The following is a 16,536-nucleotide window of genomic DNA, read 5'->3' on the forward strand; positions in this document are numbered from 1 at the left end:
CCATTTATAACTCAGACTTAGATTTCTTTTTGTGCTTCCAAGGTGATAGGTACTACCTAATAGTGGGTAGTGGCTGGGTTGGAGGGCAGAAGGGCTCTGCAGCGGGACCTTGACTGCCTGGACAGATGGGCAGAGTCCAAGGGGATGGGGTTCAATAGCTCCAAGTGCAGGGTGCTGCACTTTGGCCACAGCAACCCCATGCAGAGATACAGGCTGGGGTCGGAGTGGCTGGAGAGCAATCAGACAGAGAGGGATCTGGGGGTGCTGATTGATACCCACCTGAACATGAGCCAGCAGTGTGCCCAGGTGGCCAAGAGAGCAAGTGGCATCCTGGCCTGCATCAGGAATGGTGTGGCCAGCAGGAGCAGGGAGGTCATTCTGCCCCTGTACTCTGCACTGGTTAGACCACACCTTGAGTCCTGTGTTCAGTTCTGGGCCCCCCAGTTTAGGAGGGACATTGAGATGCTTGAGCATGTCCAGAGAAGGGCAACGAGGCTGGGGAGAGGCCTTGAGCACAGCCCTACGAGGAGAGGCTGAGGGAGCTGGGATTGGTTAGCCTGGAGAAGAGGAGGCTCAGGGCAGACCTTATTGCTGTCTGCAACTACCTGGAGGGTGGTTGTGGCCAGGAGGAGGTTGCTCTCTTCTCTCAGGTGGCCAGCACCAGAACAAGAGGACACAGCCTCAGGCTGTGCCAGGGGAGATTTAGGCTGGAGGTGAGGAGAAAGTTCTTCCCTGAGAGAGTCATTGGACACTGGAATGGGCTGCCCGGGGAGGTGGTGGAGTCGCCGTCCCTGGAGCTGTTCAAGGCAGGACTGGACGTGGCACTTGGTGCCATGGTCTGGCCTTGAGCTCTGTGGTAAAGGGTTGGACTTGATGATCTGTGCGGTCTCTTCCAACCTTGGTGATACTGGGATACTGTGTGATGCTGTAATTGTATTCCATAATCGTCTGTGTCTAGGACTGATGCATTTTATACCTAGACAAACACTTTTTTGCTTTACTACTGGAGGCAATTTCCAAGCCTGTCCAGAAGCACAGTAGTACTCTCATTTATAAACCACAAACAAAGATACTTTGAATATATTTAGTTTGCATGTAAGTCAGACACTGCTCAGAATTTTGCATCATGTTTAGCAGAGAGAATTGGACCTGAAGAGAAACTTCCTCAGAGGGATAGAATCATAGAATCAACCAGGTTGGAAGAGACCTCCAAGATCATCCAGTCCAACCTAGCACCTAGTCCTAGCCAATCAACCAGACCATGGCACTAAGTGCCTCAGCCATTTTTTTCTTTAACATGAGTCTTTTCTTGACAGCAACTCCACCACCTCCCTGGGCAGCCCATTGCAATGCCAATCACTCTCTCTGGCAAGAACTTCCTCTTAACATCCATCCTAGACCTCCCCCTGGCACAACTTGAGATAAAGTATAAGGGCAAAAGGTGACTGGCAAACAGGTGAAAAGATAAAGAGCAATGAGTTAAAAGTTCTCTTGGACACAAGATGTTGTCATTGTGAGCAGTGCTTTTAAGAAAGTGCCTAGATGACACAAATACAAATGACCTGTTTAAACACTCGGAGTTTGAGCTTCTACAGCATAGAAAAAGACTTTATATAGTGACCTACAGGACATCACTCTCCTCAAACTCAGGAATTTGAAAAGGGGCCATTATTACTCATAACAAAGCCATGAGATCATAGCAGTGGAATTTGGAGGAACATGCAACTTGAAGAAAATCTCTGGGGCAAATGGCATGACATTTTCTCTCCACAGAAGGAAGTCCTAATGCCAAAATCAAGACTAAGAAAACTAATTTTGGAGAGCAGATACAGTCCTGATTCTACTTTAGCTAAACCATGGCCCTTATTATGAGTAAAAACATCTCTTGGAAATGCTCCATTTCTTTCCTATGCAGCTCTCTATATAAAATACACTTTTAAATTCTCAGTTTCTCCTTTTGTGAAAGGGAAATGTGATTTTACTCTGAATTAAATGCAGAATTACTATAATAATGTGGAATATTTCTAACAGAAATGTTTAGATGATCAAAGCAAAGAACTTTGCAAAGTTGACCTTACTGATGACTGAGCTTCTTTTATTAAATCAGTGTTTTAAACTAGTCTCATTTGGTTGGTTTCTTCCCCTTGCTCGCTCTTCCTTCTTCAAGGAGTTTCAGTCAAAGTATCTGCTGTCAGGACAGAAGAGATCCTTGTGCTGCGATGCCTGGCAGGTATTAGTGGTGGTACAGAAACAAGTACAGGAATTTCAGTGTTGAAACTTCAAGTGATTCCACTGCAGTAGCCAAGAGCACACCCATTCCCAAAGGCCAGCAGTCCTCCAGCATGAAAGGATGAGGGGATGGGTCAGTGGTGATGGTGAAGAGAGACTAAGCTTCTGATCCAACTCCCACTTTGATTCAATGCAGATATCCCTTGAGTTCTAGGGTACAACTTTATTTTTCCAGATCTCTACTTAAAGACAAATCCAAGAAGCCACCTTCTTAGCAAACCCACTACATCAACATTTTCCACCCCTTTTTCATTTGTAGACCTCTCTATTTTTTTTCCAATGGGGCTGCAGTCTGCTGTGCAATAAGAAATCATGTGAGGACATGTTCTGGAAGATCCATGTCCTGGCTTGCCCAGGCATGATCCTATGGTCCCCTTCCCTCTGCTGGGGCAGGGGGAAGCAGAGCACAGGGAGAAGACAAAAGGCTTGGAGACAGCCACTTTCAGGGTCCAAGACTTGCCCAGACTTGTTCTTCCCAAAGAAGGGAAAGCAAGCTCCTGACTTCACCTAATACAGTCAGTTTTGGCAAAGAGCCCTTCTGATTGGTGAGTCTCTGTGGCCAAAGGAGCCATTGCCTTTGGGCAAATAATAAATGGGCTTTTGCCATATGGCTTTTGGCTTTTGCTTTTGCCTGCTCTGCCCTGCTGCATTATGCTCTGCTCTGCCTGCAATGGCTCTCAAGACACTGACAGAACTCCTTCAAGTGTTTGAGTACACTGATACTCAAAGTGTTTGAGTGTCTGATACTACTTTGTGAGTCAATATTCAAAGCCTCTTTGTAAGAAATTCTGTAAGTAGCTTCTATTGTGCCTTCTGCCTTAACAGCAGAAAGGAGCCTCTCAAGTCCCTGGAGGGCAACAGATATAATTGAAACCAAGAACCTCTTTGCAGTTTTGAGTTTAATGGTTGCATTTGCTAGTTATTTCTTAAGTGTCCTAGGTTGCCTGTTCCCTGTGTGTATAAATATCCAAACCCTGCATTTCAAACATTGTAAATAAGTGTTCTGGTGAGATTTAATGTTCATAAACAATTTTCATAGTTGTTAACAGTCTTTCCTGGATATCAAAATTAATATTGATTATTAATTTTACATAATTTGTATCAGGACAGCAGACCTGCTTTCTAGAGATAATGTGGAAGATTCACTTCTGGGGAAAAGGCTAAGATTTCTGTAGTGGGTGTAAGAGGCAAGAGTTGGTATGTGTTTGATCAGAAGTTCCAACAGGCTGATAATCACCAGGTTACTAAAGATAAGATCTGGGGGGGAAGCAGGGCTTGTAAGTATGGACATGAGCAGTAGGCAAAGATGGTATCTAACAGATTCCAAAGCAAAGGAGGAGCTCTGCTCTCCTTGGTTCTGCCTTTTGGGATGTCCTAGCCATATGTCACAGAATTCTGAACCCATCTATAGCAAGAGCCCAGGGAGCTGGGTTAGAGCAGCACCAGTCTGACCACCATGATGCTGCAGTTCCTGCTGGGGACACCTACCTTAAGAGGATAAGTGCCTGCCAGCTCTGTGATCTGTGCATGTCAGCAGTGCTGCTGGTCAGCTGGGTAGGGTGAGCATAAGCTGCTCTTTGATCAATAGAGTTACTCAGCATTCCTTGTCATAGACCTTTAACTCTCTGACTTTAGTATTTGAGCTCTAAGCACGGTAGTTTCCAGTATACCTTTCTCTTTGTGGTTTTACTATTTGAGCTATAATCAAGTGTTGAAACTGTACCCTGAGTGGGGTATCCATGTGTGAGAGTGTTCCCTGGTCCCCAGAGAGCTCACTGGAACAGCAGGTTGATGCTATTTTGAATTTTTGCCTGCAAAGTGGAAAAGCTGTATACACTGAAAGCAAGTGGTGATATGTTGGTGAAGCTACTGAAAGCTGCTTCCCAGCTACACGGAAGACATCATCCAACTTAAAATGTTTTGGAGAAGAGGAGGCTCAGGGCAGACCTCATTGCTGTCTACAACTAGCTGAAGGGAGGTTGTAGCCAGGTGGGGTTGTTCTCTTCTGCCAGGCACCCAGGGACAGAACAAGAGGACACAGCCTCAAGCTGTGCCAGGGCAGGTTCAGGATGCATGTTAGGAAGAAATTCTTCACAGAGTGATTGGTATTGAAGAATGGGCTGCCCGGGGAGGTGGTGGAGCCACTAGTCCTGGAAGTGTTTAAAAGGAGGCTGGATGAGGCACTTAGTGCCATGGGTTAGTTAATTAGAAGGCTTAGGTGATAGGTTGGACTCGATGGTCCTAGAGGTCTTTTCTGACCTGGTTGATTCTGTGATTCTTTGGTCGTTTCTAGGTGTTTGTATTTTCTGGAACAGATACTGGGCTGGTGAATGTTGTTCTTCTGAGAGTTCACAGAGATTTGGAAGAGAATAAACTCACTTTATTACACATGATACTGAAGGTGTGATCTGTTTTAAAATTATCACTCCTCAGCTTAATAATTTCTTTGAGAGACTTGCAAATCAAATTTACATAAGGAAGGCAAATGCAGTAGCTTAAGAATATTTTTGATGAGCTGAATGTGCTCATTTATGTCCAAATCATAACAAAGAAAGGGGGGGGGGGAGGGGGAAGAAGCAGAGCACCTTGTCTTTGCTTATGGATTTTTTTTTTTACAATGGAGTGTTGAAAAGAGGCCCAGGGGAGCCCTTGTCCTCCAAAGGCCCTGATGAGATACACCCAAGAGTGCTGAGAGAACTGCCTGATGTTGCTCTGCCACTCTGCCATTTTTGCTAAATTGTGGCAGACAGGAGAGGTGCCTGAGGACTGGAGGAGAGCCAATAGCACTCCAGTCTTCAGAGAACAAGAAAGAAACAGGTTCCAGGTAACTATAGACCAGGCAGCCTCACCTCCATCCATGGAAAAACCATGGAACAGCTCGTTCAGGAGGTTATCTCTAGGCACTTCAAGAGAAGAAGGTTATCAGGAGTAGTCACCATGGATTTACCAAGGGGCAGTGATGCTTGACTAACCTGATCGCATTCTGTGATGCTGTAACCAAATTGGTAGATGCAGGAAGACTGCTCAGAGAGGTTGTGCAATCTGCTTCTCTGGAAACTTTCAAGACTCATCTGGATGCTTTCCTGTGCAACCTGATGTAGATTCTATCGTCCTGCTCTGGCAGGGGTATTGGACTTGATGATCTGTGGAGGTCTCTTCCAATTCACACACAGTATCACACAGTATCACACAGTATCACACACACAGTATCATCAGGGTTGGAAGAGACCTCACAGATCATCAAGTCCAACCCTTTACCACAGAGCTCAAGGCCAGACCATGGCACCAAGTGCCATGTCCAGTCCTGCCTTGAACAGCCCCAGGGACGGCGACTCCACCACCTCCCCGGGCAGCCCATTCCAGTGTCCAATGACTCTCTCAGTGAAAAACTTTCTCCTCACCTCCAGCCTAAATCTCCCCTGGCACAGCTTGAGGCTGTGTCCTCTCGTTCTGGTGCTGGCCACCTGAGAGAAGAGAGCAACCTCCTCCTGGCCACAACCTCCCCTCAGGTAGTTGTAGACAGCAATAAGGTCACCCCTGAGCCTCCTCTTCTCCAGGCTAACCAATCCCAGCTCCCTCAGCCTCTCCTCGTAGGGCTGTGCTCAAGGCCTCTCCCCAGCCTCGTTGCCCTTCTCTGGACACGCTCAAGCATCTCAATGTCCTTCCTAAACTGGGGGGCCCAGAACTGAACACAGCACTCAAGGTGTGGTCTAACCAGTGCCGAGTACAGGGGCAGAATGACCTCCCTGCTCCTGCTGGCCACACCATTCCTGATGCAGGCCAGGATGCCACTGGCTCTCTTGGCCACCTGGGCACACTGCTGGCTCATGTTCAGGTGGGTATCAATCAGCACCCACAGATCCCTCTCTGTCTGGCTGCTCTCCAGCCACTCCGACCCCAGCCTGTGTCTCTGCATGGGGTTGTTGTGGCCAAAGTGCAGCACCCTGCACTTGGAGCTATTGAACCCCATCCCCTTGGACTCTGCCCATATGTCCAGGCGGTCAAGGTCCCGCTGCAGAGCCCTTCTGCCTTCCAACTCAGTCACATCTGCCCCCAGCTTGGTGTCATTCCTAACATCCTGTGATCCTGGGTCACTGTGATCCAGTGTCCCTTAGTCCTGGTACTAATAATATATAATGGGTGCCATGCTAATACATCAAGATTGGAGTCTGTGCAGTTTGCTTGCACACACCCCCAGGTCTGGGGTATGATGGGGTTAGAGGGCAAGTTGAAAGTCTGTGTGTGGCCAAGTGCTTAAATGTCTGTGCAGCAAGTAACTGAAAGTGATGTCAATCTGTTTAAGGCCTCATGTGGATGCTGAGCATTGTTAGGGTTCCAGTGGAAGAGCTGCTGCAATTTAGTCTTTCTTTATGTAAAAGAAACTAAAATAAGGGCAATTGTTCACTTTCCCTTCTTTCCAGCCCTCCTTCCCTGGTTACCACTTTGTCCCCAGGTCACACTATAGGATATAGTGAGTTCTGATCCAGATGGCTCTAAAGAGACAGGAAACTGCATCTCAACATGAGAATTTTTTTTTCCCTGTGGAGGTGCTGGAGCACTGTAACAGGCTGCCTAGAGAGGTTGTGGAGTCTCCTCTAGAGATCTTCCAAACCTGCATGGATGTGTGTGACCTGGCCTAAGCAGTCCTGCTTTGCAGAGGAGGTTGGACTCAGTGACCTCTGGAGGTCCCGTCCAACTCCTAGCATTCTGTTAGTCTGTGATTCTGTGACTGTTAGGTCTAGAAACTCACTTATTTAGAGAGCTTGGATCTCTTCTCTCCCAAGAGGTGAAAAGGGATTTTTTTTCTTAGTCTTGAGCAGATGGGATGAGATGTTAAACTGTCAACAACTTGATTTAAGTAGAGTATCTTAAGATTTGGGTTTTGGTTTTTTTTGGTTGGTTGGTTGAGGTTTTTTTGTTTGGTTTAGGTTTTTTTTTAATTCTTAGAACTAATTTTTCTGTCCCTTTAGGGTTTGTGTATACTGTTGAAATTGTCTTTAGAATCATAGAATCAGTCAGGGTTGGAAGGGACCACAAGGAGCAGCCAGTTCCAACCCCCCTGTCATGCCCAGGGACATCCTACCCTAGAGCAGGCTGCCCACAGCCTCATCCAGCCTGACCTTAAACACCTCCAGCCATGGGGCCTCAACCACCTCCCTGGGCAACCCATTCCAGCCTCTCACCACTCTCATGATGAACAATTTCTTCACGTCCAGTGAACCTCTCCACCTCCAGCTTTGCTCTATTCCTCCCAGTCCTATCACCCCCTGAGAGCCTCAAAAGTCCCTCCCCAATTCTTTTCTAGCCCACTTCAGATACTGAAAGGCCACAAGAAGGTCACCTCTGACCCTCTTCTTCTCCAGACTGAACAGCCCTGACTCAGTCTGTCACAGCAGAGCTGCTGCAGCCCTTTGAGCATCCTCGTGGCCCTTCCCTGGACACGCTCCAGCATCTCCACATCCTTCTTGTGGAGCAAGAGAGAGCAGCATAAAAAAGCAGTAACAATTTTTACAAGTGTTAAAAAGAGAAAGGAAAATAAGAGAAGATTTTTCCTTTAAAATGTATTGCAGACAAAATGTGTGCATGGCATTAAAGTTTTATTGTCTCTCTTTTGGGATGAACTCTACATATTTCTATTAGTAATTAATGCAACCTTACCAGACAATATAGTCTGTTGAGAATGTGTAAGACAGGGAGAGTGATTGCCATTGGAATGGGCTGCCCAGAGAGGTGGTGGAGTTGCTGTGCCTGGAGGTGTTGAAGCCAAGCCTGGCTGGGGCACTTAGTGCCATGGTCTGGTTGACTGGATAGGGCTGGGTGCTAGGTTGGCCTGGCTGAGCTTGGAGGTCTCTTCCAGCCTAGTTGATTCTATGATTCTATGACACGAGTATCTAAAAAGAGGTTAAGTAGATCATCTACTTATGATCTTCTAAGCTAATTTTTGTATCAAATGAGATCAATCTGAATTTAATTCTGTACATTTTTAAACTTCCCTTTTTTTTTCTTTAATAATGAATGCATTTTAAAACAACATCCCTGTGTCCTCAGCCTTGAGTCTCCTGAATTGACTTTAGCTTGTGAAGTGGTGCATATTTAATTAAAACAATGGCATTTGCAATAAGTGAAGGATGTATCCTAGCATCTGCTTAAAAGAATAAGGAGAAAAATATACACATGTAATAGTGATGTACTTTGGTTTTGCTGTATAAGGTAGCAAGAAGTTATTTTTGGCCTCTGGAAACTTGGACTTCCTCTTAGACCACTGTGCAGCTGCCAGGCTCACCTGGCTCTTCCAGGAGCTTTGCCTGGACTCATCATTAGAGCATTTATCCTGGCTGCTCATCTGCCTGCATGGGAGCCTGCCAAGCCCAAATGCTTTCCTGACCTGTCTGAGCAGCCATCTGGAAGGGGGCAGACATTATCACTTGAGAGTACTTTGGTACATGGGTGCAGGGGTGTTAAGAGCTCCCACTAGGAGTGCAGAGCCTGCCACATGGTTGGTGAAGCACCTGTCCTTGAAGCAAATGCTGTCTGAGGCTTGCATGTAGGATTGGTAACATTAACAGAAAGAAATACAGTGCTTGGAATAAAAGTGCCAGAGTTGTTTTTTGGCTTCTTCCAAAAGGAGAGCAGCACCTTGAGTAGTGGAGGTACTTTCCTCTCTGCTTCCAGTCCCACATAAATGTCTTCCCATCTGCTGATAGTGTCTGACATTGCCAAGTATTTCCTCAGGTGGAAAAAACAAGTAAGGAAGGCAAAAATAGGAAGCAAATGCATTAGGAGACTGTCAGTTTGAAAAAATCTGATTCTGCTCAGAGGGCCTAGATTGCCACCTTGGAGTGTAAGGTGGAGTGGGAAATTCAGTCTTCAGTGCTGGTCTCTCCCTGCCTTTCCTGTGGTACCTGTGAAGGTGGCAGTGGTGACAGTTGTTAATGGGACAGTGGTTTGAGACTGCCAAATCCGTTTGCACAGGTCACATCTGCTTGGTGGTGAATGACAGATGAAAAGCTCTTTGTAGCCCATTAAGAAGTGATTTTATTCTCCAGATCTCTGAAGCCTTTTTAAAGCCCTGTTTATAAGATTAAGTATATTTTTCTTCTTTTCTTTTTTAAATGCTGGGTGGCAGCAGTTGAAGAGCTAATGCTGTACTCAGATTCTACATTGTAAACAAGAGAGACAAACTTTATGGATGTTCATTTGATGATCTGCATGAGGCTATTGAGTCCAGCATCAGTAAGTTTGCAGATGGCACCAAGTTAGGAGCAGCTGTGGATCTGTTGAAGGGTAGGGGAGCTCTGCAGGGGGACCTGGACAGGCTGGATGGGTGGGCAGAGGCCATTGGGATGAGATTGAACAAGGCCAAGTGCAGGGTTCTACACTTTGGCCACAACAATCCCAAGCAGCACTACAGGCTGGGGCCAGAGTGGCTGAGAGCAGCCAGGAAGAAAGGGATGTGGGGGTGCTGGGAGAGAGGAGCTGAAGATGAGGCAGCAGTGTACCCAGGTGGGCAGGATGGCCAATGGCATCCTGGGCTGGCTCAGGAGCAGTGTGGCCAGCAGGACAAGGGAGGTTCTTCTACCCCTGTACTGGTCTGGAGTGCAGCCCTATGAGGAGAGGCTGAGGGAGCTGGGGGTGTGCAGCCTGCAGAAGAGGAGGCTCAGGGCAGAGCTCATTGCTGTCTACAACTACCTGCAGGGAGGCTGTAGCCAGGTTGGTCTGTTCTGCCAGACAACCAGCAACAGAAGAAGGAGACAGTCTCAAGTTGTGGCAGGGGAGGTCTAGGGTGGATGTTAGGAGGAAGTTGTTGGCAGAGAGAGTGATTGGCATTGGAATGGGCTGCCCAGGGAGGTGGTGGAGTCGCCGTCCCTGGAGGTGTTGAAGGAAAGCCTGGATGAGGCACTTAGTGCCATGGTCTGGTTGATTGGATAGGTCTGGGTGCTAGGTTGGCCTGGATGATCTTGAAGTTTTCTTCCAACCTGGTTAATGCTGTGATTCTTTAATTCTGTTCTATTTGAATATAGACTGAATGAGCAGGGCATTGGTTGTTAAAAGCCTAATGATGATAAAGCCTGTATCATTCATTGGTCTGCCAATAAGTATAATAAGCCAATATATAAACAATTTTGCTGCCTTGGCTTTTGGCCCCTGGCTGTGTTCCTGTTCCTTCACCTCTCTGACTCCTCCACACTAACCTTTTCCAGATAACACATGAGCCTTGCTGTTTTTTCTGTCTGGGAGTAGAGAAGGAGGTGGCATTGGCTCCTTCAGGGCTTTTTCTTTGTCCAGAGGGGAAGATTTGATTTCTGTATTGTTTCTAAATTGTGTATAATTGTAAATACCTGTCAATATATTTTGTGTGTGTGCTTGGAAATGTAGCTTGCTGTGAAGTACAGCTTTATCTTGCTTCCAAACCTTCTGAGCTGGTCTGGTAAATTTCAGTTTTTGGGTGTGAGTGTGGGGGGGAATTTCCTAACCCACCAGGCTGTCATTTTGCTTAGTGTTCTGCCACGCAGCCCACTTTGTTTCTTGTCTCACGGTAAATGCAAGTGACAGCCACACAGATAGCAGATAGCTGGGATCATAAAGGGTGTGGCCTTCGTGGGAAAGAGGAGGCCTCTTACTGAGATGCTCTCAGAAAGTTGGCTTGAGAATATTTACCAACTACCTGTCTCAGAGGCAGCAGCAGGATTTGGCCCTGTCTTGCTGTAATGAGCCAAGGGGTGGAACATGCACCGACCACGCTGATATTGGTGCAACAAGCCCAGCACTTGCCCTGAATGGTATGGAAAGATGACAACCAACATACTGCACAGATCTGTTTGTCAGAGATCTCTCAAGCAGGAGAGGTCACCAATCTGTCCACGCTGTGTTGGGCCATCAGATCTGCCCTGGAGAAAGGAGATTTCCATCCAAGCTGCATTCAGTTTCATTCATATTGGCTTAGAATATGTTTAATGTCTCTCACCTCCTTTTTTTTTCCCCCTCTTTTTATTTTCTTCCCCAGTCATAGTAAAAATCTGTTTTCCTTCCTTATGTGCAGGCTGGCATGGCTTTGACTTACGACCCAGCAGCTGCCATACAGAACGGGTAAGCAGTGCAAGTTTTCTTATGCCTTCTGAAATATTGTTTGGAATGCTATCTTCCCTTTTCTCTTTCTGTGGTACAATTTATTCAGCAGCAAATTCTCTCAGTCATATTTTTGCCTGAAGCATGTAATGCTACGTTGTCAAGTTCTTCTGTTGGTTTCTCTCCTGTTTTTATGCTCTCTTGTTTGTAATATCCATTTAAATGAGAAGTTGTTTTCCCTCATAGAATCATAGAATCATAGAATCAACCAGGTTGGAAGAGACCTCCAAGATCATCCAGTCCAACCTATCACCCAGCCCTAGCCAGTCAACTAGACCATGGCACTGAGTGCCTCATCCAGTCTTTTCTTGAAGACCCCCAGGGACGGTGCCTCCACCACCTCCCTGGGCAGCCCATTCCAATGCCAATCACTCTCTCTGTGAAGAACTTCTTCCTAACATCCAGCCTATACCTACCCTGGCACAACTGGAGACCGTGTCCCCTTGTTCTGTTGCTGGTTACCTGGGAGAAGAGGCCACCCCCCACCTGGCTACAATGCCCCTTCAGGTAGTTGTAGACAGTAATAAGATCACCCCTGAGCCTCCTCTTCTCCAGGCTAAACACCCCCAGCTCCCTCAACCTCTCCTCATAGGATTTGTGCTCCAGGCCCCTCACCAGCTTTGTTGCCCTTCTCTGGACATGTTCCAGCACCTCAACATCTTTCTTGAATTGAGGGGCCCAGAACTGGACACAGTACTCAAGGTGTGGCCTGACCAGTGCTGAGTACAGGGGAAGAATAACCTCCCTTGTCCTAGTGGCCACACTGCTCCTGATGCAGGCCAGGATGCCATTGGCTCTCTTGGCCACCTGGGCACACTGCTGCCTCATCTTCAGCTTACTATCTATCAGTACCCCCAGGTCCCTTTCCTCCTGGCTGCTCTCCAGCCACTCAGTCCCCGGCCTGTAGCACTGCTTGGGGTTGTTGTGGCCGAAGTGCAGAACCCTGCACTTGGCCTTGTTCAATCTCATCCCATTGGCCTCTGCCCACCCATCCAGCCTGTCCAGGTCCCTCTGCAGGGCTCTCCTACCTTCCAACAGATCAACACCTGCTCCTAGCTTGGTGTCATCTGCAAACTTACTGATGCTGGACTCAATGCCCTCGTCCAGATCATCAATAAAGATATTGAACAGGACTGGGCCCAGCACTGATCCTTGGGGATCACCACTTGTGACTGGCTGCCAACTGGATGTGGCACCATTCACCACCACTCTCTGAGCTCTGCCATCCAGCCAGTTCTTGACCCAGCACAGAGTGAATCTGTCCAAACCATGATCTGCCAGCTTGGCTAGGAGCTTCTTGTGGCAGACAGCGTCAAAGGCTTTGCTGAAGTCCAAGTAGACTACATCCACAGCCTTCCCCACATTCACCAGGCAGGAACCTGATCATAAAAGGAGATCAGGTTGGTGAGGCAGGACCTGCCCTTCCATCTCTGTTGAGCAAATGTTAGTGTATGTCTTTTTCAGTCATGAAGTGGAAACCAGAGAAAATTCCCTTTGTTAAAATAATCAGTGAAGATTCCAACATGTTTTGGATAGCAGAGCAGTTACTTCATCTGGGATTCTCTCTGCAGGCCAGTTGGCTTCCATGCCACTGTCTGAATGAAACAGAATCATAGCATGTTGGGTGTTGGATGGGACCTCAGTTTCAACCCCCCTGCTTAGAAATGCTGAACAGGGAGAATGCCTTAAATCAGTGTGGAAGCAGATGGGATTTTTAGGGGTAAAACTCTGAGCAACACTCTTCATTTCTCAGCTACCATTTGCAGACACAAAGACTTGTAACTTCATTTGAAGTTAGATCACTGCATTATTTACCTGTGTGGTTACATTGCCAGGAATTCCATGAGCTCTCCTTTCAGACAGGGCAACATTAATCTGCAGAGAAGCAGGAGGTTCAGCTCTGAACTCTTCGGCAGTAGCTCTTTCATCAGTGAAATGTTTGATATGATTATTAAATACTCCCATATGTGTTCTCTGGCCGAAGGGATGAGTGGATTGATATAGATGAGAATGAGTTTATTTGTTATTGTTTTCTCAAATATTCCTTAAGGCACTGCTAATTGAAGTGTTAACATTCCCGGGAGTTTGGCTTTTAAAATAAATCATAGACTCATAGAATCAACCAGGTTGGAAGAGACCTCCAACATCATCCAGTCCAACCTAGCACCCAGCCCTAGCCAGTCAACCAGACCATGGCACTAAGTGCCTCATCCAGGCTTTGCTTCAACACCTCCAGGGATGGTGCCTCCACCACCTCCCTGGGCAGCCCATTCCAATGCCAATCACTCTCTCTGCCAACAACTTCCTCCTAACATCCAGCCTAGACCTGCCCTGGCACAGCTTGAGACTGTGTCCCCTTGTTCTGTTGCTGGGTGTCTGGCAGAAGAGCCCAACCCCACCTGGCTGCAGCCTCCCTTGAGGTCGTTATAGACAGCAATGAGGTCTGCCCTGAGCCCCCAGCTCCCTCAACCTCTCCTCACAGGGCTGTGTTCCAGGCCCCTCACCAGCTTTGTTGCCCTTCTCTGGACACCTTCCAGCACTTCAACATCTCTCTTGAATTAAGAAGGCCAGAACTGGATGCAGCACTCAAGGTGTGGCCTAACAAGTGCTGAGCACAGGGGCAGAATAACCTCTCTTGTCCTGCTGGCCACACTGTTCCTGATGCAGGCCAGGATGCCATTGGCTGTCTTGGCCACCTGGGCACACTGCTGGCTCATCTTCAGCTCCTCTCTACCAGCACCCCCAGGTCCCTCTCTTCCTGGCTGCTCTCAGCCACTCAGTCCCCAGCCTGTAGCACTGCTTGGGGTTGTTGTGGCCAAAGTGTAGAACCCTGCACTTAGCCTTGTTCAATCAGCCATAATGGTTAGTATATTTTGCTTAATTACCCTTAACAAGCAGTAGCTCTGTAAAATTCGTGGCAGTTCCATGTTTTGGTAGAAGCAGCCAAGCTAGAGCAACTCAGAAAAAAAGAGGAGGCTTGCAGAGAATTTCAGAATCCTCCAGTTCTTTTCATGTGTTCTGACCTCCAAAATGAGTCCTTTTTATTGAACACACTTTTCATCTGTCTATAGTCTATAAATAAAACCATCACCAGTCCATAGTCTACCAGTATTTCATCCAGATAACTGGCTTTGGTTTGAAATTAATTCCTGCATGCCAGTTGCATTAATGTCTTGCAAACTTATTTTACTTCAGGAATATTTCTTTAAGTTCTGAATGTTTTCTCAGAATAAGACATTGTTGGTATTGAAAAGTGCCAATACTGCTCACCTATTCAGGCTGCTCAGATGGCTTGGTCATGCAAATATTTGAGCACAGTGTTACTGATCACTGGGAAAAGAAATAGTGGCCATTGGAGAATTTCAGCTCCTTTTATTTCTAAAGCATGAAGCGAACTACATCACTACTGTCTCTCTAAGAGTGACAGTTAATTACTGCTTTGATATACCTCTTCTTTCTAAAGTGTCAAAATATTTTCTGTTCATCAAGGCAAAACCATTTCATGTGCTTATGGTGAGACTTTGATTGCATACAATCTCATGAGGAGAAGCTCGTGTGGAAAAAAAATCACAGCATCACAGAATGTTAAGAATTAGAAGGGACCCCCAGAGATCATTCAGTCCAACCCTTCTGCCAAAGGAGGATCACCCAGGACAGGCTTTCAAGGAATGCCTCCAAGAGGGTTTTGAAAGTCTCTAGAGGAGACTCCATAGAATCATAGAATCAACCAGGTTGGAAGAGACCTCCAAGATCATCCACTCCAACCTATCACCCTGCCCTATCCAATCAACCAGACCATGGCACTAAGTGCCTCATCCAGGCTTTGCTTGAACACACCCAGGGACGGTGCCTCCACCACCTCCCTGGGCAGCCCATTCCAATGCCAATCACTCTCTCTGTGAAGAACTTCTTCCTAACATCCAGCTTAGACCTACCCTGGCACAACTTGAGACTGTGTCCCCTTGTTCTATTGCTGGTTGCCTGGGAGAAGAGGCCACCCCCCACCTGGCCACAATGCCGCTTCAGGTAGTTGTAGACAGTAATAAGATCACCCCTGAGCCTCCTCTTCTCCAAGCTAAACAGGTCCAGCTCCCTCAACCTCTCCTCATAGGATTTGTGCTCCAGGCCCCTCACCAGCTTTGTTGACCTTCTCTGGACACCTTCCAGCACCTCAACATCCTTCTTGAATTGAGGGGCCCAGAACTGGACACAGTACTCAAGGTGTGGCCTGACCAGTGCTGAGTACAGGGAAAGAATAACCTCCCTTGTCCTAGTGGCCACACTGTTCCTGATGCAGGCCAGGATGCCATTGGCTCTCTTGGCCACCTGGGCACACTGCTGGCTCATCTTCAGCTTACTATCAGTACCCCATGAACAATTACACAGCTGTTTTTCCATCCTTTGATTGTATCTTTAAAATAACTCTCACCTGAGGATCACCAGGACCCTTTTTTTAGCTGCCAGAGCATGCACTTAATATTCCCTCCATATCCTTTAGTTACAAGTTTGTACTGTTTTTCATGAGCCTGTTTACTTAGAAGTACAATAAAAAATACCTCTTGGGGCTGGTTTTAGCTAAGTCTGGAAGAACCATGGCTCTTTGCTTGTAAAATGTGCAGAGGCAATTTGTTGCTCACTGTCACGAGGCACAGCTATCATAGCAAGTTGTGGCCATGATGAAAGACACCTGAAGGCTCTTACACTCAAGGAAGTTACACAGCTTAGCTTGATCATCAGCAAAGAGACAGTTGGCAAACACATTGCTCTTTCTAATGATCTCTTTCTGTTGATGCACTGTATCCACCCTGTGGGTAAAATGCTGCATAATACTTTGATGGTAGGATAGACCAAGCTGTAAAGGATTTCATGGAGCAATGTCAGTCAAAGGTCTTGTCATGGAAGGCCAAAATAGGCCTAATACATAATCCCATGGTCCCCTTCCCTCTGCTGGGGCAGGGGGAAGCAGAGCACAAGGAGAAGATAAAAGGCTTGGAGACAGCCACGTTCAGGGTCCAAGATTTGCACAGACTTGTTCTTCCCAAAGAAGGGAAAGCAAGCTCCTGACTTCACCTGATACAGTCAGGTTTGGCAAAGAGCCCTTCTGATTAGTGAAACGCTGTG

The 16,536-nt window shown here is 47.0% G+C and overlaps 1 protein-coding gene across 11 annotated transcripts in view; it reads left to right on the forward strand.

Moving 5' to 3' along the window:
• RBMS3 (RNA binding motif single stranded interacting protein 3) overlaps positions 1-16,536 on the forward strand; it is a 599,905-nt gene that overhangs the window by 474,838 nt on the left and 108,531 nt on the right. For all 11 annotated transcript variants that reach the window (XM_064169766.1, XM_064169760.1, XM_064169764.1 and 8 more), the window contains one exon: positions 11,330-11,376. In XM_064169766.1, coding sequence (XP_064025836.1) covers positions 11,330-11,376 — 47 coding nt within the window. The remainder of the gene's footprint in view (positions 1-11,329; positions 11,377-16,536) is intronic.

Source organism: Pogoniulus pusillus, chromosome 32, assembly GCF_015220805.1.
Source record: "Pogoniulus pusillus isolate bPogPus1 chromosome 32, bPogPus1.pri, whole genome shotgun sequence".
In the NCBI taxonomy this organism is placed as follows: domain Eukaryota; kingdom Metazoa; phylum Chordata; class Aves; order Piciformes; family Lybiidae; genus Pogoniulus; species Pogoniulus pusillus.